The sequence below is a fragment of the Phaseolus vulgaris genome, chromosome 7 (genome assembly GCF_051622355.1).
Source record: "Phaseolus vulgaris cultivar YP4 chromosome 7, ASM5162235v1, whole genome shotgun sequence".
In the NCBI taxonomy this organism is placed as follows: Eukaryota; Viridiplantae; Streptophyta; class Magnoliopsida; order Fabales; family Fabaceae; genus Phaseolus; species Phaseolus vulgaris.
In genome coordinates this window covers 39,376,195-39,391,346 of record NC_143504.1, presented here as the reverse complement: position 1 = coordinate 39,391,346, position 15,152 = coordinate 39,376,195, and the positions used below count along the sequence as shown (strand labels likewise).

Genomic DNA, 15,152 nt, shown 5'->3' with positions numbered 1-15,152 from the left:
GGGCACTCTTTTCCCTAAGGAGGATTTTTAACGAGGCCGCCCAATTAAAGAAAAAATTCCAGCATATAAAGCGTGCTCAAGTATTAAAGTTAAAATCCTCCTTGCCCCAGGTGCAAGTGCAGGTGATTGGTTAGGCCCTACTTGCCCTAGGCGCAAGTACTGGCACCGATCTAAGTCTTCCTCACCCCAGGTGTGAGCGTAAACAGTTAAAGGTTTGAAAAGCCAGGGGTGCTAGTAAGACCAAGGGGGGAAAGGAAAGGTTTTGACAAAACGTCCTTACCCACTTGGCATACACCAATATTGGCCCAGTAAGACTCTTAGTCAGAAACCTTTCTCACCCCAGGAGTGAGACAGGGAATGAGCGACTCAACCCGCCAAAGGGTGATGACCTTGGGGAAAGTAAAAGGGGTTAGCGAGAAACACTTTTCTTTCCCCAAGACGAGGCATCACTTTGAGCGATCGATGTCAAAGTCCTTTATGCACTTAGCGCTAGAGCGACAGAGAAAGCTAAGTAAAGACTAAAGAGCGATCACTGATGAGTTGTCGGTAATTGGCTAGTAGTGCAAAGCAGCGCACGAGGACTGTTAAACACCAAGCTGAGGGAATAGCCAGTCGTGATGAAGCAGAAGCAAAAGAGTAAGAGAAGCAGATCGCGCTAAGCCTAAGCTGGTTAACACTTAGTCGTGCGCAAATAGTAAGAGAAGCAGATCGCGCTAAGCCTAAGCTGGTTAACACTTAGTCGTGCGCAAAGTAAAAGACGAAGCTCAAGATCGCGCTAAGCCTAAGCTGGTTAACACTTAGTCGTGTGCGAAAAGAAAGGTAAAGCCCAAGATCGCGCTGAACCTAAACTAGCTAACAATTAGTCGCGCACATAAAGATAAGTGAAGTTCAAAGAAAATACAAAGAGAAATTGAGCAGTTAAAATCAAGGTATATCACCAGAGATATTCATACAATTGTCAGTTACAATGAGTTGAATGGTGCAGAAACGTAAGGTTACAAAATGAAGCTTTGTACAGAGAAGTCAAATTTACAAAGGGGAAGAGATTCAGGGAGTAGGAGGCCTAAGTTTTCCATCTACCACTGAGTGATGAATGCTGAATTGTGAAAGGTCCAGTTCTGGGAGGACGCAGCGGACTTGCTCGAGCTCCAGCTCGAATCCATCAATGAGGGAATCAGCGCCCACCTTCATCAAGTCCTCTTTCTCCGCCTCCAGACTTTGCCTCGAAGCCTCCGCAGCATCCCTCTGCGTGGTGAGGGCAACAAGGGAGGAGGCAGCTTCAGACAGCTTGCCCACTGCCTCCTCAAGCTTCCTTTCAGCAGCAGCAGTTGCCTCTTTGGCGGACTTGAGCATCTCCACCCGCTGAGAATCCTGTTGACGTAGGGAGGCGTTCTCAGCCTGTAACTCCTCCACCAGCTGAGTATTCCGTTCGCGCAAGGAAGAGTTCTCAGCCTGTAGCTCTACCACCTTGCAGTCCAGAGGACCAACAGTCTGCCCCATCAAGATCTCCATCTTGATGGTCTCCTGGACCTGCACCAAATACTCCTTCCTGGCCTTCTCCACCATGCCTCGCATCAGCTCAACAGACCCCTGAGCGGCTTCAAGGTCACTTTGCAGCGACTCCTTGTCGTGCTCAAGTTCCTTCACCCTTTTCTCCAGGGCTTTCTGCTTGCGATGCTGGGTGGAGAACTCCAGCGAGAGCACCACCTGCTTGGCAAGGTGTGCATCCATCTCCTCCCCGCTCCAGTCGACGAGCTCCCCGTTGCTGATGTGCTGTCGCACCATGGAGATAACTCTGCTGAAGTTCTCATGGTTGGCCCCAGAATTGCTTGGGCGCGAGCCGGACCCACCATGTTCAGCATTTGCGGTTGAGATTGGTAGTGGAGGCGGGGCACCCTCGTTTTGAGCAGAAGCACCCCCAGCAGGGTGAGCGGATGGACCAGGTGATTGGCCTGCTGGGGGGGAAGTTGGCGGTTGAGAGATTGGGGGCAATTGTTGGCAAGGAGAAGGTGGGCATGCGGGCTCTGGGGCAGGTCGAGTAGAGGGAGGGGGAGGTGGTGAACCTTCCTCTACCTCCACCACCTTGATCTCTCCAGGCTGAAGAGACGAGACCCCCTCGACCACTGGCCTCTTCCTCTGGCGGTGAATGAGGGGGGAGCCAGAGCTTTCCTCTTCCACTGAGGCAGCAGCAACAGGTACAAGCGAAGAAGCCTTCACCAGTCTTTTCCTTTTCTTCCCTTGCTCGGGGCCTTCAGCTGGCGCGACCGAGAGTGGAGGGGCTTCAATTGGCTCAGTGGTGGAAGAGGAGGAGCCAATCCCTTTGGTCGCTCGACGTTTAGCAAGCTCTAACACCGCCAACCTCCTATCTTTCCCTGACATTGAATCTGCATAGGCAAGAAAGGGGAAAATTAGACAGCTAAGAGACGCAAGCAAGGTGAAACGTATAAGAGCATGCGTGAGGAGGTATAAGTGTCCTAAGGGGCGACAGAGAAAGAACTACCTATATATTTTTTCAGAGAAGCCACATCAAACTCATCCTTGATGAGGCGAGCGGAGTCAAACTTAGGCCCCAGGAGCAGCCCGCACAGCTCGCGCTCGTAGGGGGCCATGGTCTCGAGGTCCTTGGGTTTTTTAAATTCAACCTGGGAAACCCAGTAGAGGGGGTACCCCTCGAGCAGATGAGGACTTTGTGGGGTGGCGGATATCATGTAAAATCTGCCCTTCCAGTCTTTGAAGGACTGCTGGTACAGGCCCAGAAGCACCCGTCCAGCAATCCCGTTCAGGCTGACCCAAAACCTATCCCCTGGTTTCTTCGCCTCAAAGAAGTAAAGGAACACCTCCACCGAGGCGTTGTGCCCAAAGTGGTTACACAGGATCTGAAACGCCCGGATGAAGGCCCAGGCGTTGGGGTGGAGTTGGCAGGGCGCGACGTTCAACTCCATCATCAGCTCTTTCTCGAAGAAGGTGAAGGGGAGTCGCAGCTTCAACCTTTTGAAGATCGCGGAGTAAACAAAAACGAAGGGCACCCCATTGGTGGCCCTGTCGTCAGCGCAAATGGGCATCCCTCGGGGAGGGATGCGGACTCGGATGTGGAAGTCGTTTTCCCTGTCTATGGAACACGAGGGTTCGTCCGGATCGTGGCTCAGGAGTGAGTTAAGATGGTCCTGAGGTAGCAAGATGGACGTTTCAGATAGCAACGCCAGAGGGGCCCAGTCATAGACCTTGGCGTTGTCATGGAATGAGGTGACAACAGGCGGTGGCGAAGCTGGTGCACTCGCGGAGGGCTGTGCACCAGAAGAAGAGGCAATGACACGAGCGGTCTGCTTCAAGCGAGCCATCGAGAGATAGCTGCAATGGAGGAAAACGAAGGGTCAGAAATAGAAAGGGAGGGAGTGATGAATGGTTCGGTGAAAAACAGAGAGAGGAAATGAGAAAGAAATGCCCAGGTAAAGGAGAAAGAAGGGGAGGCAGAAGTCAAGGCGGAAACACGAGAAAAACCCTAGCGCGGGTTGAGAAGAAGAAAAACAGGGAAGATGGATGCATGATAACTAGAATGATAAATGCAATCGGTAAAGATGACCAAAAAGGGGCCAGGGAAAAGAAAAACCATACCTTTGAATGATCGCAAGAGATTGGGAAGCAGAGAATTTGAAGAAAGATGGGTGCGCAGAAGAGAAGTTCGCAGAGAGTCTGGGAGTCGAATGAAGAAGATGAAGGAACAGTGGAAGGGCGCGCCAATTTGAATAAAAGAAGCGCTAGCGACGCACAACGCTGGCCGTTGATGGCGCCACGTGTCGCGAGATTAAGAGAGGGAGTCCAAACGTTAAAGAAGCAGCACGTGAGGTGGCACGTGAGGCGGCCCCACTTGCCACGTGGACTGAAGGCACGACCACTTAGTCTCTTCGCTGAGAACGAGTTCTCGACTCGAGACTGGGGGGCTTGTGATCCGATCGGTCATCGGTAGTCGATGACGTCAGCATCAGAGAACCACGTGGACCACTCGCAGGGTGACACGTGGACCAGGTGGCAGAGAGGTCGGGGGACGATCGCCAAGAGAGGTGATCGGTGGTCAGTAACCAAGTTACCACCGACAGATCAGGCGGCAGAGAGGTCGGGGGGATAGATCACCCAGAATGGTGATCGGTGGTCAGTAGCCAAGTGACCACCAGCAGATCAGTTCCTAGACTCGCGCCTGGAGGCAGAGCGCGATAAGCGAATAAACACTGATCAGTCATCGGGTGTACTGTCGTCGGGGTCTCGTGTTACACGCAGTTAAACGGGGACTAAGGTTCCCAGCGAGAGCGTTACGCATGGACCTCGCATGAGCACACCTCAAGGAATCGTGCACGAGAGTGGCCTGAGGGAACTAGTAAGCCAGTCGGTGATTGGTGATTCCCTCAACCCATTACGTGCGTGTCATCCTGAAGGGTAAGTCGCCTACGCAGAGAGTAACGTTTGGTGAGTGTGCCTAGACCAGCCACACCCGACGTTCTCCTAAGAGTATGTAATTTACCCAGATAAGAGAAGCATCCTAAGTTACTCCGCAAGGGCGTAACTTAGGCAGACAAAGAGAGGCGCTAGAGCCCTTCCAGTAAGTGACACGTGTGTGGTTAGATGTGAGTTGCAGGCCTCCACGTGTCATCATCTGAGAGGGGTGCGGTCCAGACAAAAGAGCACTCCGTACCGCTAAAGGTACAGACAGGCGCAGCCAAGTGCAGACTCTCACGCTCCCCATTACTGATTCTGAAGGTACGCTTTCTCTGAAAAGCGTAACAGGGTTCTGACACATGCCAGAAAAGCATAACAGAATTCTGTTATGCCCAGAAGCAGGGAAAGAGAGATAAAAGGGAGAATCAGAGTGAGAGTGAGGGGAGAGAAAAAAGATAAACGAAAAACAGAGTGCAAGTTTTTTCTCACACACACATTACTAGTTTCCAGTTTCTGGTGGTTCTGTTGGACTAACTTGATCGTCGGAGTGCAAACGGCCGCTAGAGGCGCCGTCTGTGTGTTTTGCAGGTCACATTTGAAGACATCTGAGAGAAAGTTCGGGGAGTGATTCCGCAGAAGACGCAGTCGCGTAGACGGGGCAGAGAGTGCCACGAAGCGATTCCTCCACGTTCGAGTTGCCGGCAGGATCAATATGTATGAGTCACTGCCCTATAAACTTCCGCCTTTGTTGCTTTCTATCTGTGTGTGTTTTGCTTCATGGTGTCTCTAACACGTTCATCTCCCTTGGTGCAGGTTCGAAGATAAACCAAGAGTGGAGGTTACGACTTACCCGGGCTTTACGGACTGAGAGCGGGGCTTCGTCTTCCTCCCGTGCTGACTCCGGCGGCCATTGAAGTTTGTGTTTTTGTATGAGCACAGGGTCTGTAATAATGTTTGCCCTATTCGCATTACTTCCATTTGTATCGAACACTGCTTGTAAATTTAATTCTACTAAATGTTCCGTAACGCCGCTTTACTTTTGCACACACCTCATATACTGTGCGTTTTTCCTCCGTCATGTTTCTTAGCGGCGCCTGCGGGCGACGCCTTCTACCTTGGCGACGCTTTCTTCTTGGCGACGCCTTTCTTCTTGGCGACGCCTTTCTTTCTTGGCGACGTCTTTCTTTCTTGGTGACGCCTATCGCCGCTTCAAACGGGGAAAAGATAAAGACTAAAAACCAAGGCAAGGTTCTTTTCTCAAACTTGTTTTTCTTTATTTGGGTGACCTTATTAAAAAACCCCGAAAAGGGAAAAAGAGCGTCCCCTTTAACAAGACTGTTACATTGCTGCTTACATAAATCAACTAAAATAAAACTTCAAGTTGACTGCATTCCAACTGCGTGGGATGGGACCCCCCTCCAAGGTCTCTAGGTTGTACGAACCGTTTCCCTTAGCCTCAGTAATTCTGAAGGGTCCGGTCCACTTGGGAGACAGCTTATTCTCCAGCTCGTGGATGGGCTTTCCTCATAACTAGGTCGCCAACCTGAAACTGTCGTGGCTTTACCTTAGAGCTATATTGTCGCTCTACTCTTCTCTTTACCGCTTGGGCTTTTATTCTGGCTTCCTCCTTGGCTTCGTTTAGTAGATCCAGGTTCACCCGCCTTTCTTCGTTGGATTCCTCAACCACAAAGTTTTGAAAACGTGGCGAGCTTTCGTGTATTTCTACCGGGATCATCGCATCCGACCCATACACCAAATGAAAGGTGTCTCCATGGTAGAGGATTGGGGCGTGGTGTGGTATGCCCATACGATCCTTGGTACTTCCTCCGCCCACGCCTCTTTGACCTTCTCTAGCCTTCTCTTTAGCCCCCTCAGCAAGACTCTGTTTGCTGATTCTACTTGTCCGTTAGTCTGGGGGTGTTCGACTGATGCGAACACTTGGTTGATGCCTACCTCAGCACACAGGTTTCTCAGCTGCTAGCTAGCGAACTGGGTTCCATTATCGGATATCAGCCGCCTGGGTATGCCAAAACGACACACAATGTTCTTCCATACAAAGTGTTGCACCTTGTGCGCAGTGATCTGGGCCACGGGCTCCGCCTCTATCCACTTGGTAAAGTACTCGATGGCAACAATCAAGTACTTCATCTGCCTTATCGCCAGTGGGAATGGTCCTAGGATGTCAATCCCCCAGGTATGGAAAGGCCACGGGCTGTATATGGATCGCAGCTCTTCTGGTGGCGCCTTGTGCCAGTCGGCGTGTTTTTGACACTGCTTACAACGCTGGGCGTGCCGCACGCAATCTTCCTTTATTGTTAGCCAATAAAAACCTGCGCGTACCACCTTAGAGGCTAATGACCTTCCCCCCACGTGGCTCCCACAAACGCCCTCGTGGAGCTCCGCCATTATTCTGGTACACTCGTCGCCACTTACGCACGTTAAGATAGGGTGAGTGAACCCGTGCCTGAACAACACTCCGTCCACCAGAGTGTACCTTGCGGCATTTCTTTTAACCTTCTTGCCCTCTTCAGGCTCCACTGGGAGAGTCCCATCCGCCAGGTACTGTCTGTACAACGTTATCCAGGTGTCTCCTTCGGCTAGGGCACATACCTGCATCTGCCTACCTTCCTCGGGCGTGCCCGCGTATGTGCTGATGCGGGGCATCTTCAGCGTATCTTGGGTCAAAGAGCGATGAGTCCTTGACCTTCCTCTTGTTGTACAAATCTGGAGGACATCCACTCTGTTATCTTTCACGAATTTACGCGGAGCTTTGAGCGTCTCTTGGATCACTGTCCTCTGTCTACCCCGCTTGCCTGAGCTGGCCAGCTTGGCAAGCAGGTCGGCTCTGGCATTCTGCTCCCTTGGGACATGTATCAGCTCAAGAGCGTTGAATGCTCCCTTCAATAACTGGACGTATTTCAGATACGTCGCCATCTGTGGGTCCTTCGCCTGGAACTCACCCGACACCTGCCCCGTAATCAGCTGGGAATCGCTTTTCACCAAGAGGTTCTGCGCGCCCATCTCCTTGGCCAGGAACATTCCTGCGATCAGAGCTTTGTATTCTGCCTGATTATTACTTGCCTTAAAGGCGAAGCGCAGAGCTTGCTCAATCAGTACGCCATTGGACTATTCCCGCACCACTCCCTTGTTGGTTGGAAGAGCCATCGACAAAGAGCAACCGCTGTGAGCCCACCTCCACCTCTTGTTCACCTCCGGGCGAGTGTTCTGCCACAAAATCTGCATACACTTGCCCTTTGATGGATCCTCTAGGCTCATACTGGATGTCAAATTCGGACAGCTCCACTGCCCAGCGCACCATCCTTCCGGCCACATTAGGCTTCTGCAGCACCTTCTGTATAGGGAGGTTTGTCATTACTACCACCGTAAAGCTATGGAAGTAATGACGGAGCCTCCTGGCTGAAAACACTACCGCCAACGCTGCCTTCTCCAGCGCCTGGTATCTCCAGCGCTTGTAATGCCTTGCTTACGAAATATATAGGCTTTTGACTCTGGTCCTGCTCTTGGACCAGCACAGAACTGATAGCCCGCTCTGTCACCGTAAAGTATAACCGGAGGGGTACGCCCGTTACTGGTTTGCAGAGGACCGGTGGCGTCGCCAGGTATTCTTTCAACTTGATGAAAGCCGCTTCGCACTCCTCAGTCCATGCAAAGCGACTATTTCTCTTGAGGCACTGGAAATAGGGATGCCCCTTCTCTCCCTCGGTGAAAACAAACCTTGAGAGCGCCGCCATCCGCCCTGTCAGCTGCTGCACTTCCTTTACCGACGTCGGGCTTCGCATGGCGATGATTGCTACGCATTTGTCGGGGTTCGCCTCTATCCCCCTCTCTGTGAGCATGAAACCCAAGAACTTACCGGCCTCTACTCCGAAGACACAGTTCTCAGGGTTTAGTTTGAGGCGATACTTGGATATAGTGACGAACAACTCCTCCAGGTCCGCCATGTGCTGTGCCCTATCCTGCGACGCCACTACCATGTCATCCACGTAGGCGTATATATTCCTCCCTAGCATGGGCGCTAGGACCTTGTCCATTAGCCTTTGGTAGGTGACGCCCGCGTTTTTAAGCCCAAAAGGCATCACCTTATAACAGTAACTGCAAGTCTCTGTCATGAATGCAGTTTTGCTCTCATCTCTCGGGTGCATTTTGATCTGGTTGTATCCCGAGAATGCATCCAGGAAGCTTAGCACCTTGCATCTAGATGCACTATCCACCAATGCGTCGATGCTGGGGAGTGGGTACGAGTTCTTCGGGCACGCCTTATTTAAATCTGTGAAGTCCACACACATCCTCCACTTCCCATTCGCCTTCTTCACCAAAACGACGTTGGCTAGCCACTCAGGGTATTGGATCTCCTTGATGTGGCCAGCACTCAGCAGCTTCTGCGTTTCTTCCCTTACCACCAGCTGCCTTTCTTCGTTAAACTTTCTCCTCCTTTGACGCACGGGACGGACCGCGACGTCCATGCTGAGGTGATGACATAGGAAATCTGGGTCGACGCCGGACATATCCGAGGCAGACCATGCGAAGGCATCCAAGTGGCGTGAAATCACCTCTGCCACCCCCTCTTGTTCTTCTTGGCTCAGCAAACGCCCTAACTTAAACGTTTTGCCGCCAATCTCCCTCTCCACGGCGTTAGCCGCCGGTTGGTCCCTGCTATCATCCTGAATGGGCACCGCCCCTTCCACGGGCGCCGTATCGTCAGGTCCCTCCTCCATGAGTGCATCTACCTCGGGCGTCGCCCTCACGGGTGTGGCCTCGTCAGGCGTTGTCCCGGCGGGCGTCGCCTCAGTCATCGATGTGTCCGCACTGGGTGGACGCTCAAACACCATGAACACGCTTTTCTTCGTTTTCAGGCTGTTTTCATAACACTTCCGTGCCTCCTCCTGATCCGACTTGATAACTATCACCTTTCCACTGAGGTCCGGCAGCTTCATCATCATATGACGTGTGGAGGCTACTGCGTTCATCCTATTCAACGCCGGTCTGCCCAACAAAATGTTGTAGGCGGAGTGGGTGTTCACGACCAAGTACCGGATGTTTTCGTGAACGTAGTCCTCAACTCCAGGTAGCCTCGGACTTCCTGGTTGTCCGCAAACCCATATAGGCACCTTGTGTAGGGCCTCAAAAGGTCGGGAGATAAACGTAACTTGTTGAATGTCGACCAGAACATGACGTCTACTGAACTTCCCTGGTCGACAAGAACCCTGTGCACCTTTCTTCCGGCCGTGACAACTGAGATGACCACGGGGTCATTGTCATGCGGCACCACGTCTCGAAGATCCCCACTCGTGAACACGAGGTCCGATTCCCACGGCTCACCTGAGATCCTTTCTTCGATCGAGTTGACCCCCCTCGCGTATTTCTTTCGCTGGGAGGCGGTGGGTCCTCCGCCTAAAAAACCCCCAGCAATGGTGTGAACCTCGCCGAGAACGGGCATCTCGTGCGCTTGCTCCTCTGTCGGCGCCGGCAGGGCGACAGTCGCGGCGGGTTCTGCGACGTAATCCTTCAGAAACCCGCTTCTCACCAGCTCATCAAGCTGGTAACCCAACGAGAGGCAGTTGTCAATGTGATGACCAAAAGCCTCGTGGAACTCGCACCAAGAATCTTTCTGTGGCCCTAACACCTTGTCAGTTTTTGTCGGTCGCCTCAAACCTCTCAGCTATATTAGGCACGGCGATCAAGTCCTTCAACTCCACTACAAAGTTGTATCCCGCCGGCCTTGCCCTCTCTCTGACTGGGCGATCCCCTCCTGCTGGATCCCGGGGTTTTCTGGCTTCATAGGGGCGTCTCCCCTCTGACTTCTTCCTTCCCGTCGTTGTCTCGTTGACCTTGACGGGCTGAACCCGCGTGTGTGCCCTCGGACGTGAGGGCACAACGCTGGTTCGCTTCTCGCACACCTCTCCTTCGGAGGCGATATGTTCCACTGCCCGACGCCGAATTTCAGCAAAAGTCCTTGGGCGATTGCGAATAATGGATTCACAAAAAGGGCCAGGACACACGCTTTTCCTGAAGGCATACACAATCATGGGCTCCTCCGACGTGCCCACTTTCACCACTTGGGACCCGAAGCGGTTGATATACTCCTTCAAACTCTCCCCTTGGTATTGCTTCACATCAAACAGATCGTAGGAGACCGACGGCGGGGCCCTGTTCGCCAGGTATTGCTCTCTGAACAACTGGGACAGCTGCTGAAAAGAGGTGATCGCCGCATCTAGGATCTCCTACGAGAAGGGAGTGGAAAACTCCCTTGGTGGGGTGAGATGCTCCATCTCTTCGTTTTCGCGCTGCCCCTGGTTGTTCCTCAGACCCCGGCGCAACTCCTCATTAACACGACGGAGCTCTTCGTTCCTCACATGCGAGGCGTCGAGATCCGCCTGCATGCGTTCTTGTTCTATCTTTGACTCTGCCATATCATCCTGCAGCCCCCTCATTATCTCTAGGACCTGCTGCATGGACATTTCTTCTCCCGTAGCACGTGCGGTAGCTCGTTTAGTGGTGGCCATTCTTCACTGTTTCCTCGATCGTTATCGCGACCTGGTAGATCTTTCCAAACTTGCGATGGGACCAATGTTTTATATCGACCCCACCGTCAAATGTTTCGTCCGGTTGACCTGGGACGTCTTTGTACGCGACCTCAACCGTCAGCTAGGGACTTCTTCCCACTGATTACCTGTGGATTCCTGCAAAGAGAACAAAAGGGCGTCCTAGCGGCCGTTTGCACTCCGACGCTCAAGTCAGCTAGCAAGAAACACCAAAACTATGCACCTCCGTATCGGAGCGCCGTGAAGGGTACTCTGAAGGTGGTTAAATGAACTGTGTCTAGTGTATATTTTCTCCCTCTGGCAAAGGTCTTTCCCCAGTCCCTTGTCCGTAATCTCAAGGCTCGAACAAGCAACTATAGAGTTTCTGGAAATTTGCCAAAAGTTCTAACCCCGTTTCTAACATTCAAAGCGCTATTTAAGCTACTCCCGCCTTCAAAGCGCCTTAAAGCGCATTTAATTATAAAACGTAGCGCATTTAAGACGTTTAAAACGCATGGAGCATTTATAGTACTCGAAACGAAAACTGTATTAAATAACTTTAATTACCTTGTACCTGACAAAATGACATTTCTATTCTGACCTGGAGGACCTCACAGCGCCGTGACCCCATCTGGGGGCGTTTCTTTGTGTGAGTCCTCCTACCTGGGAGTGCATCTGCACTAGAGGTGACTTTTTGGGTGTCGACTCACACCCCAAACATCTAGTCACTCACTTTGAGAGCGTATCTGCCTTCCTCGCGTACCCTGCACCTGGCTACCCTGGGCGTGACCCTTCTGCTGGAGTCGTATCTATACCAAGGGCGTCTTTGGAGCGGCAGGGGCACTTCTCGAGTCAGGCTGCCCTATACTGGCGCTATCACTATGGCCTTGAAGCCACCTTTTTCTTCTCTTTATTACTCTCCCGGATTATTGAAATTTGAGACCTTCCCACGGCGTCGCTCCCTCCAGGTCTTTCCTACCCATGGGTATGGTCTTTCCTACCCATGGGTATGGTCTTTCCTACCCATGGGTATGGTCTTTCCTACCCATGGGTATGGTCTTTCCTACCCATGGGTATGGTCTTTCCTACCCATGGGTATGGTCTTTCCTACCCATGGGTATGGTCTTTCCTACCCATGGGTATGGTCTTTCCTACCCATGGGTATGGTCTTTCCTACCCATGGGTATGGTCTTTCCTACCCATGGGTATGGTCTTTCCTACCCATGGGTATGGTCTTTCCTACCCATGGGTATGGTCTTTCCTACCCATGGGTATGGTCTTTCCTACCCATGGGTATGGTCTTTCCTACCCATGGGTATGGTCTTTCCTACCCATGGGTATGGTCTTTCCTACCCATGGGTATCGGGGAGCCACACTGTGATTGTCTTGCCTTTGTGATATTTGACCTTGGCGACGCCCTGGTTGGGCGACGCTTCCTCTTGGCGACGCTGGCACTTAGCGTCTCTTCAAGTAGGCGACGCCTTATGTTGACTTTGTCAAGGCCCGGGACGTTGACTTTGACCTTGACTTTCTCATGGCCCGGGGTCAAGGCCCGGGACGTTGACTTTGACCTTGACTTTCTCATGGCCCGGGGTCAAGGCCCGGGACGTTGACTTTGACCTTGACTTTCTCATGGCCCGGGGTCAAGGCCCGGGACGTTGACTTTGACCTTGACTTTCTCATGGCCCGGGACGGTACACACCTATATATTGGTTTATGAACATATTCCACATTGTATGTCTCATCTCGATGAGAGGCTTGTAGAAACCAAGCATTGTTTTTATGAACCAAACACTATATTATATTTTTTCAAAAGTGATGGAAAGGATTACATTACAGAACACTCTTTATTTATTGTATCAATCCTTATTTCACAAGGTGCTAACACTTCCTTTTTGTTGCAAGGTTACATAAAGGACACAGTATCAACCCATCTTAGGAGTTCCATGCATTTTAGCACAGTATTCAAATAAGCTCCCATCAAAGCATCTTCTAACAGCTTCTTTAGAGAGGAAACCTTCTTCATCCCTAGCCAGAATGTACAGAATCCCCCATTCAAGTTTTTCCGCAAACCTGTCACATTCCATACATGTGAACATCAATTCACTTGGACCATAATGGGTATCCCTGTCAGAATCACAATTAATGCTCACCACCCAAATAGGTCAAACGCATTTCGGTTTCCTTCTGTCATGTCCCAGAGCTCCCCAAGTGTGAGCTTGTCAGGAACTGTGTGAGCATACTTACTAAACATATTCTCAATATTCGCTGGCACATAACTGTGGTTCATTTCATCAAGGACAAATCAATGTTCAATAAGAGGTTATTTAGAAGTCAAAATAGCTAATTACCTGCATCACAGATTTTTGTTAATCCTAATTACATTTCACTTACCGTCCTTCTGTGTCATAAACTCCAGAGTCACTTCCATGTTTTGCTTTGTGTATGTTACGTATGTAGATCGGTAAAAGGAGAGAAGGGAACCAACTCTGCACAATTACAATTCAAAGGTGAGCCTAAAAATTTCACATGGCTTTATTTTTTACTCTAAATATTCTCCCTGTTATATTCTAAAGAGGACTGTGTTTAAACCGTATCTTGAATATGTTATCAGTTTTTAACATGTACTCTTAGTAGTGATTAACGACAACTCCAAAACTTTTAGTAACCTAAAATTCACTTGAAAAAGATATCAAAGACGAATGCTATATGCTAGTTTTCCTATAGGAAACAAGAGTAAATTTGTGCTTGCATAGTATAAAATACGCTCAAGAGCTTAATATCCCAAAGATATATACAACACAAGTAATTTTGTCCCCTTTTGGTTCTAATTACTTGAGGAAAAAAAGAAAAATCAAGAATACTCACAGGCTGAGTGGGGTAACTCAATCCAGCATTGATAACAATAGCCAGAATAACAGATGCAACAATATTAAATCCAAGAGAACGCAGCCCTGAGAAACAAAGATAAAAGAACTTGAGATAAGATAATAATGTGGACTAGCTGGAAATCAAAACGCTTACCCATGTAAGTCTCCCAAGGGTAAATGATTCCATTGTCATCTTGATCAAAAAAAGCACAATGCTGCTGAAGAACAGACAAGTTGTAGTGCTTGTGGCCTGGTGTTCCTTGAGGGTGGTCTCTATCAGGAGCTGTCAATGCTCTGGGCATGTCTGAACACGTCCCATGAAAACAAAATGGCTTAGTTACTGATATTAAAGGAAATTTAATCCTTAAAGAGACATTTGGTAAAGGTACTCTATGCTTTCTATGTTCTTGTTCATTCAAAATGAAATAGGCTCCTTAATGTTTGACTTTAAGGAAATGGAAGAGATTTACTTTAAAGTCAAACTTAAGATGCAATAAACTTACTTATACATACAGAGGAGGTGCCTTTGCAAATTGCAACATAAAGGGAGAGAAATCATGAAAAGGATATTAGAGAATAGAAAATACTAATAATCTTATATGAATTACGATATTGACAAAAAGTATATTCATGCATGGTCCTTTTGATATAGGAACAAATATCAATGAAGAAAACAAATGAGAGAATATCTTATTAGAATCTGCACAAATTAGTATGATCCTAGAACGTTCCTTTCGTTTTCACCTGATTTTGTTAATGGAAATCAAAGAAGTTTTAAACGACTAATACTTACATGGCTTTGGCAGAGAATTTTCCAAATCATTTCTGACCCTTCTCTGTGTAGTAACCGGTGCATTTTGAGCTTCAGTCATCAATGACTCCTTCTCCGTCACTATAGCCATTATGATATTAATATGCTTCTTCTATTTCTCACTGACTCTTGTATATATCTACGATCTCAACTTTTCTTTTCACCTCCTTCTTTTATTAGCTAGTTGCATTGCCTTTCCTATATAAGGGCATAACCAAAAAAAAGTACATTATAACTTGGTGGACACAGCAGAAATAGCCAGCAAGTTCCACCAAGTTACGTGGCAAACATGCACAACTTTGCTGTGCATATTGTGCCAACTGCCATGTTGGGATGTGATGCAGGTAATTGTATTGTCGGTTCCTTGTCGTCTCGGAATATCTTTCTTATTGTAACATACCCAGTCCCGAGTATTCATCAGTTCAGAAGAAATTTATATATATTCTCGGACTATGCCATGTTTTTCCACATGACATTTTAATTAAAATACCCAGAATTTTC

The 15,152-nt window shown here is 49.5% G+C and overlaps 1 protein-coding gene across 1 annotated transcript; it reads right to left on the bottom strand.

Annotated features, from left to right (window-relative positions):
• Positions 1–12,798: 12,798 nt before the first annotated feature.
• Positions 12,799–14,933, bottom strand: LOC137817104 (peroxygenase). The gene is made up of 6 exons (XM_068620334.2): positions 14,634–14,933; positions 13,995–14,144; positions 13,839–13,924; positions 13,365–13,459; positions 13,124–13,249; positions 12,799–13,043 (listed from the first exon to the last, which is right to left on the bottom strand). The coding sequence occupies exons 1-6, from the start codon at positions 14,740–14,742 to the stop codon at positions 12,896–12,898; spliced, it is 714 nt and encodes a 237-aa protein (XP_068476435.1). The 5' UTR covers positions 14,743–14,933; the 3' UTR covers positions 12,799–12,895.
• Between the last annotated feature and the right edge of the window lie 219 nt (positions 14,934–15,152).

What these genes read in the sequence shown, in the direction of transcription:
- LOC137817104 (XM_068620334.2), bottom strand. Translation starts at nt 14,742, where the DNA reads ATGGCTATAGTGACGGAGAAGGAGTCATTGATGACTGAAGCTCAAAAT. An exon ending in AAATTCTCTGCCAAAGCCAT is followed by an intron (nt 14,145 to 14,633) that starts GTAAGTATTAGT and finishes GGACGTGTTCAG; the next exon opens with ACATGCCCAGAGCATTGACA. An exon ending in TGAGTTACCCCACTCAGCCT is followed by an intron (nt 13,460 to 13,838) that starts GTGAGTATTCTT and finishes GTAATTGTGCAG; the next exon opens with AGTTGGTTCCCTTCTCTCCT.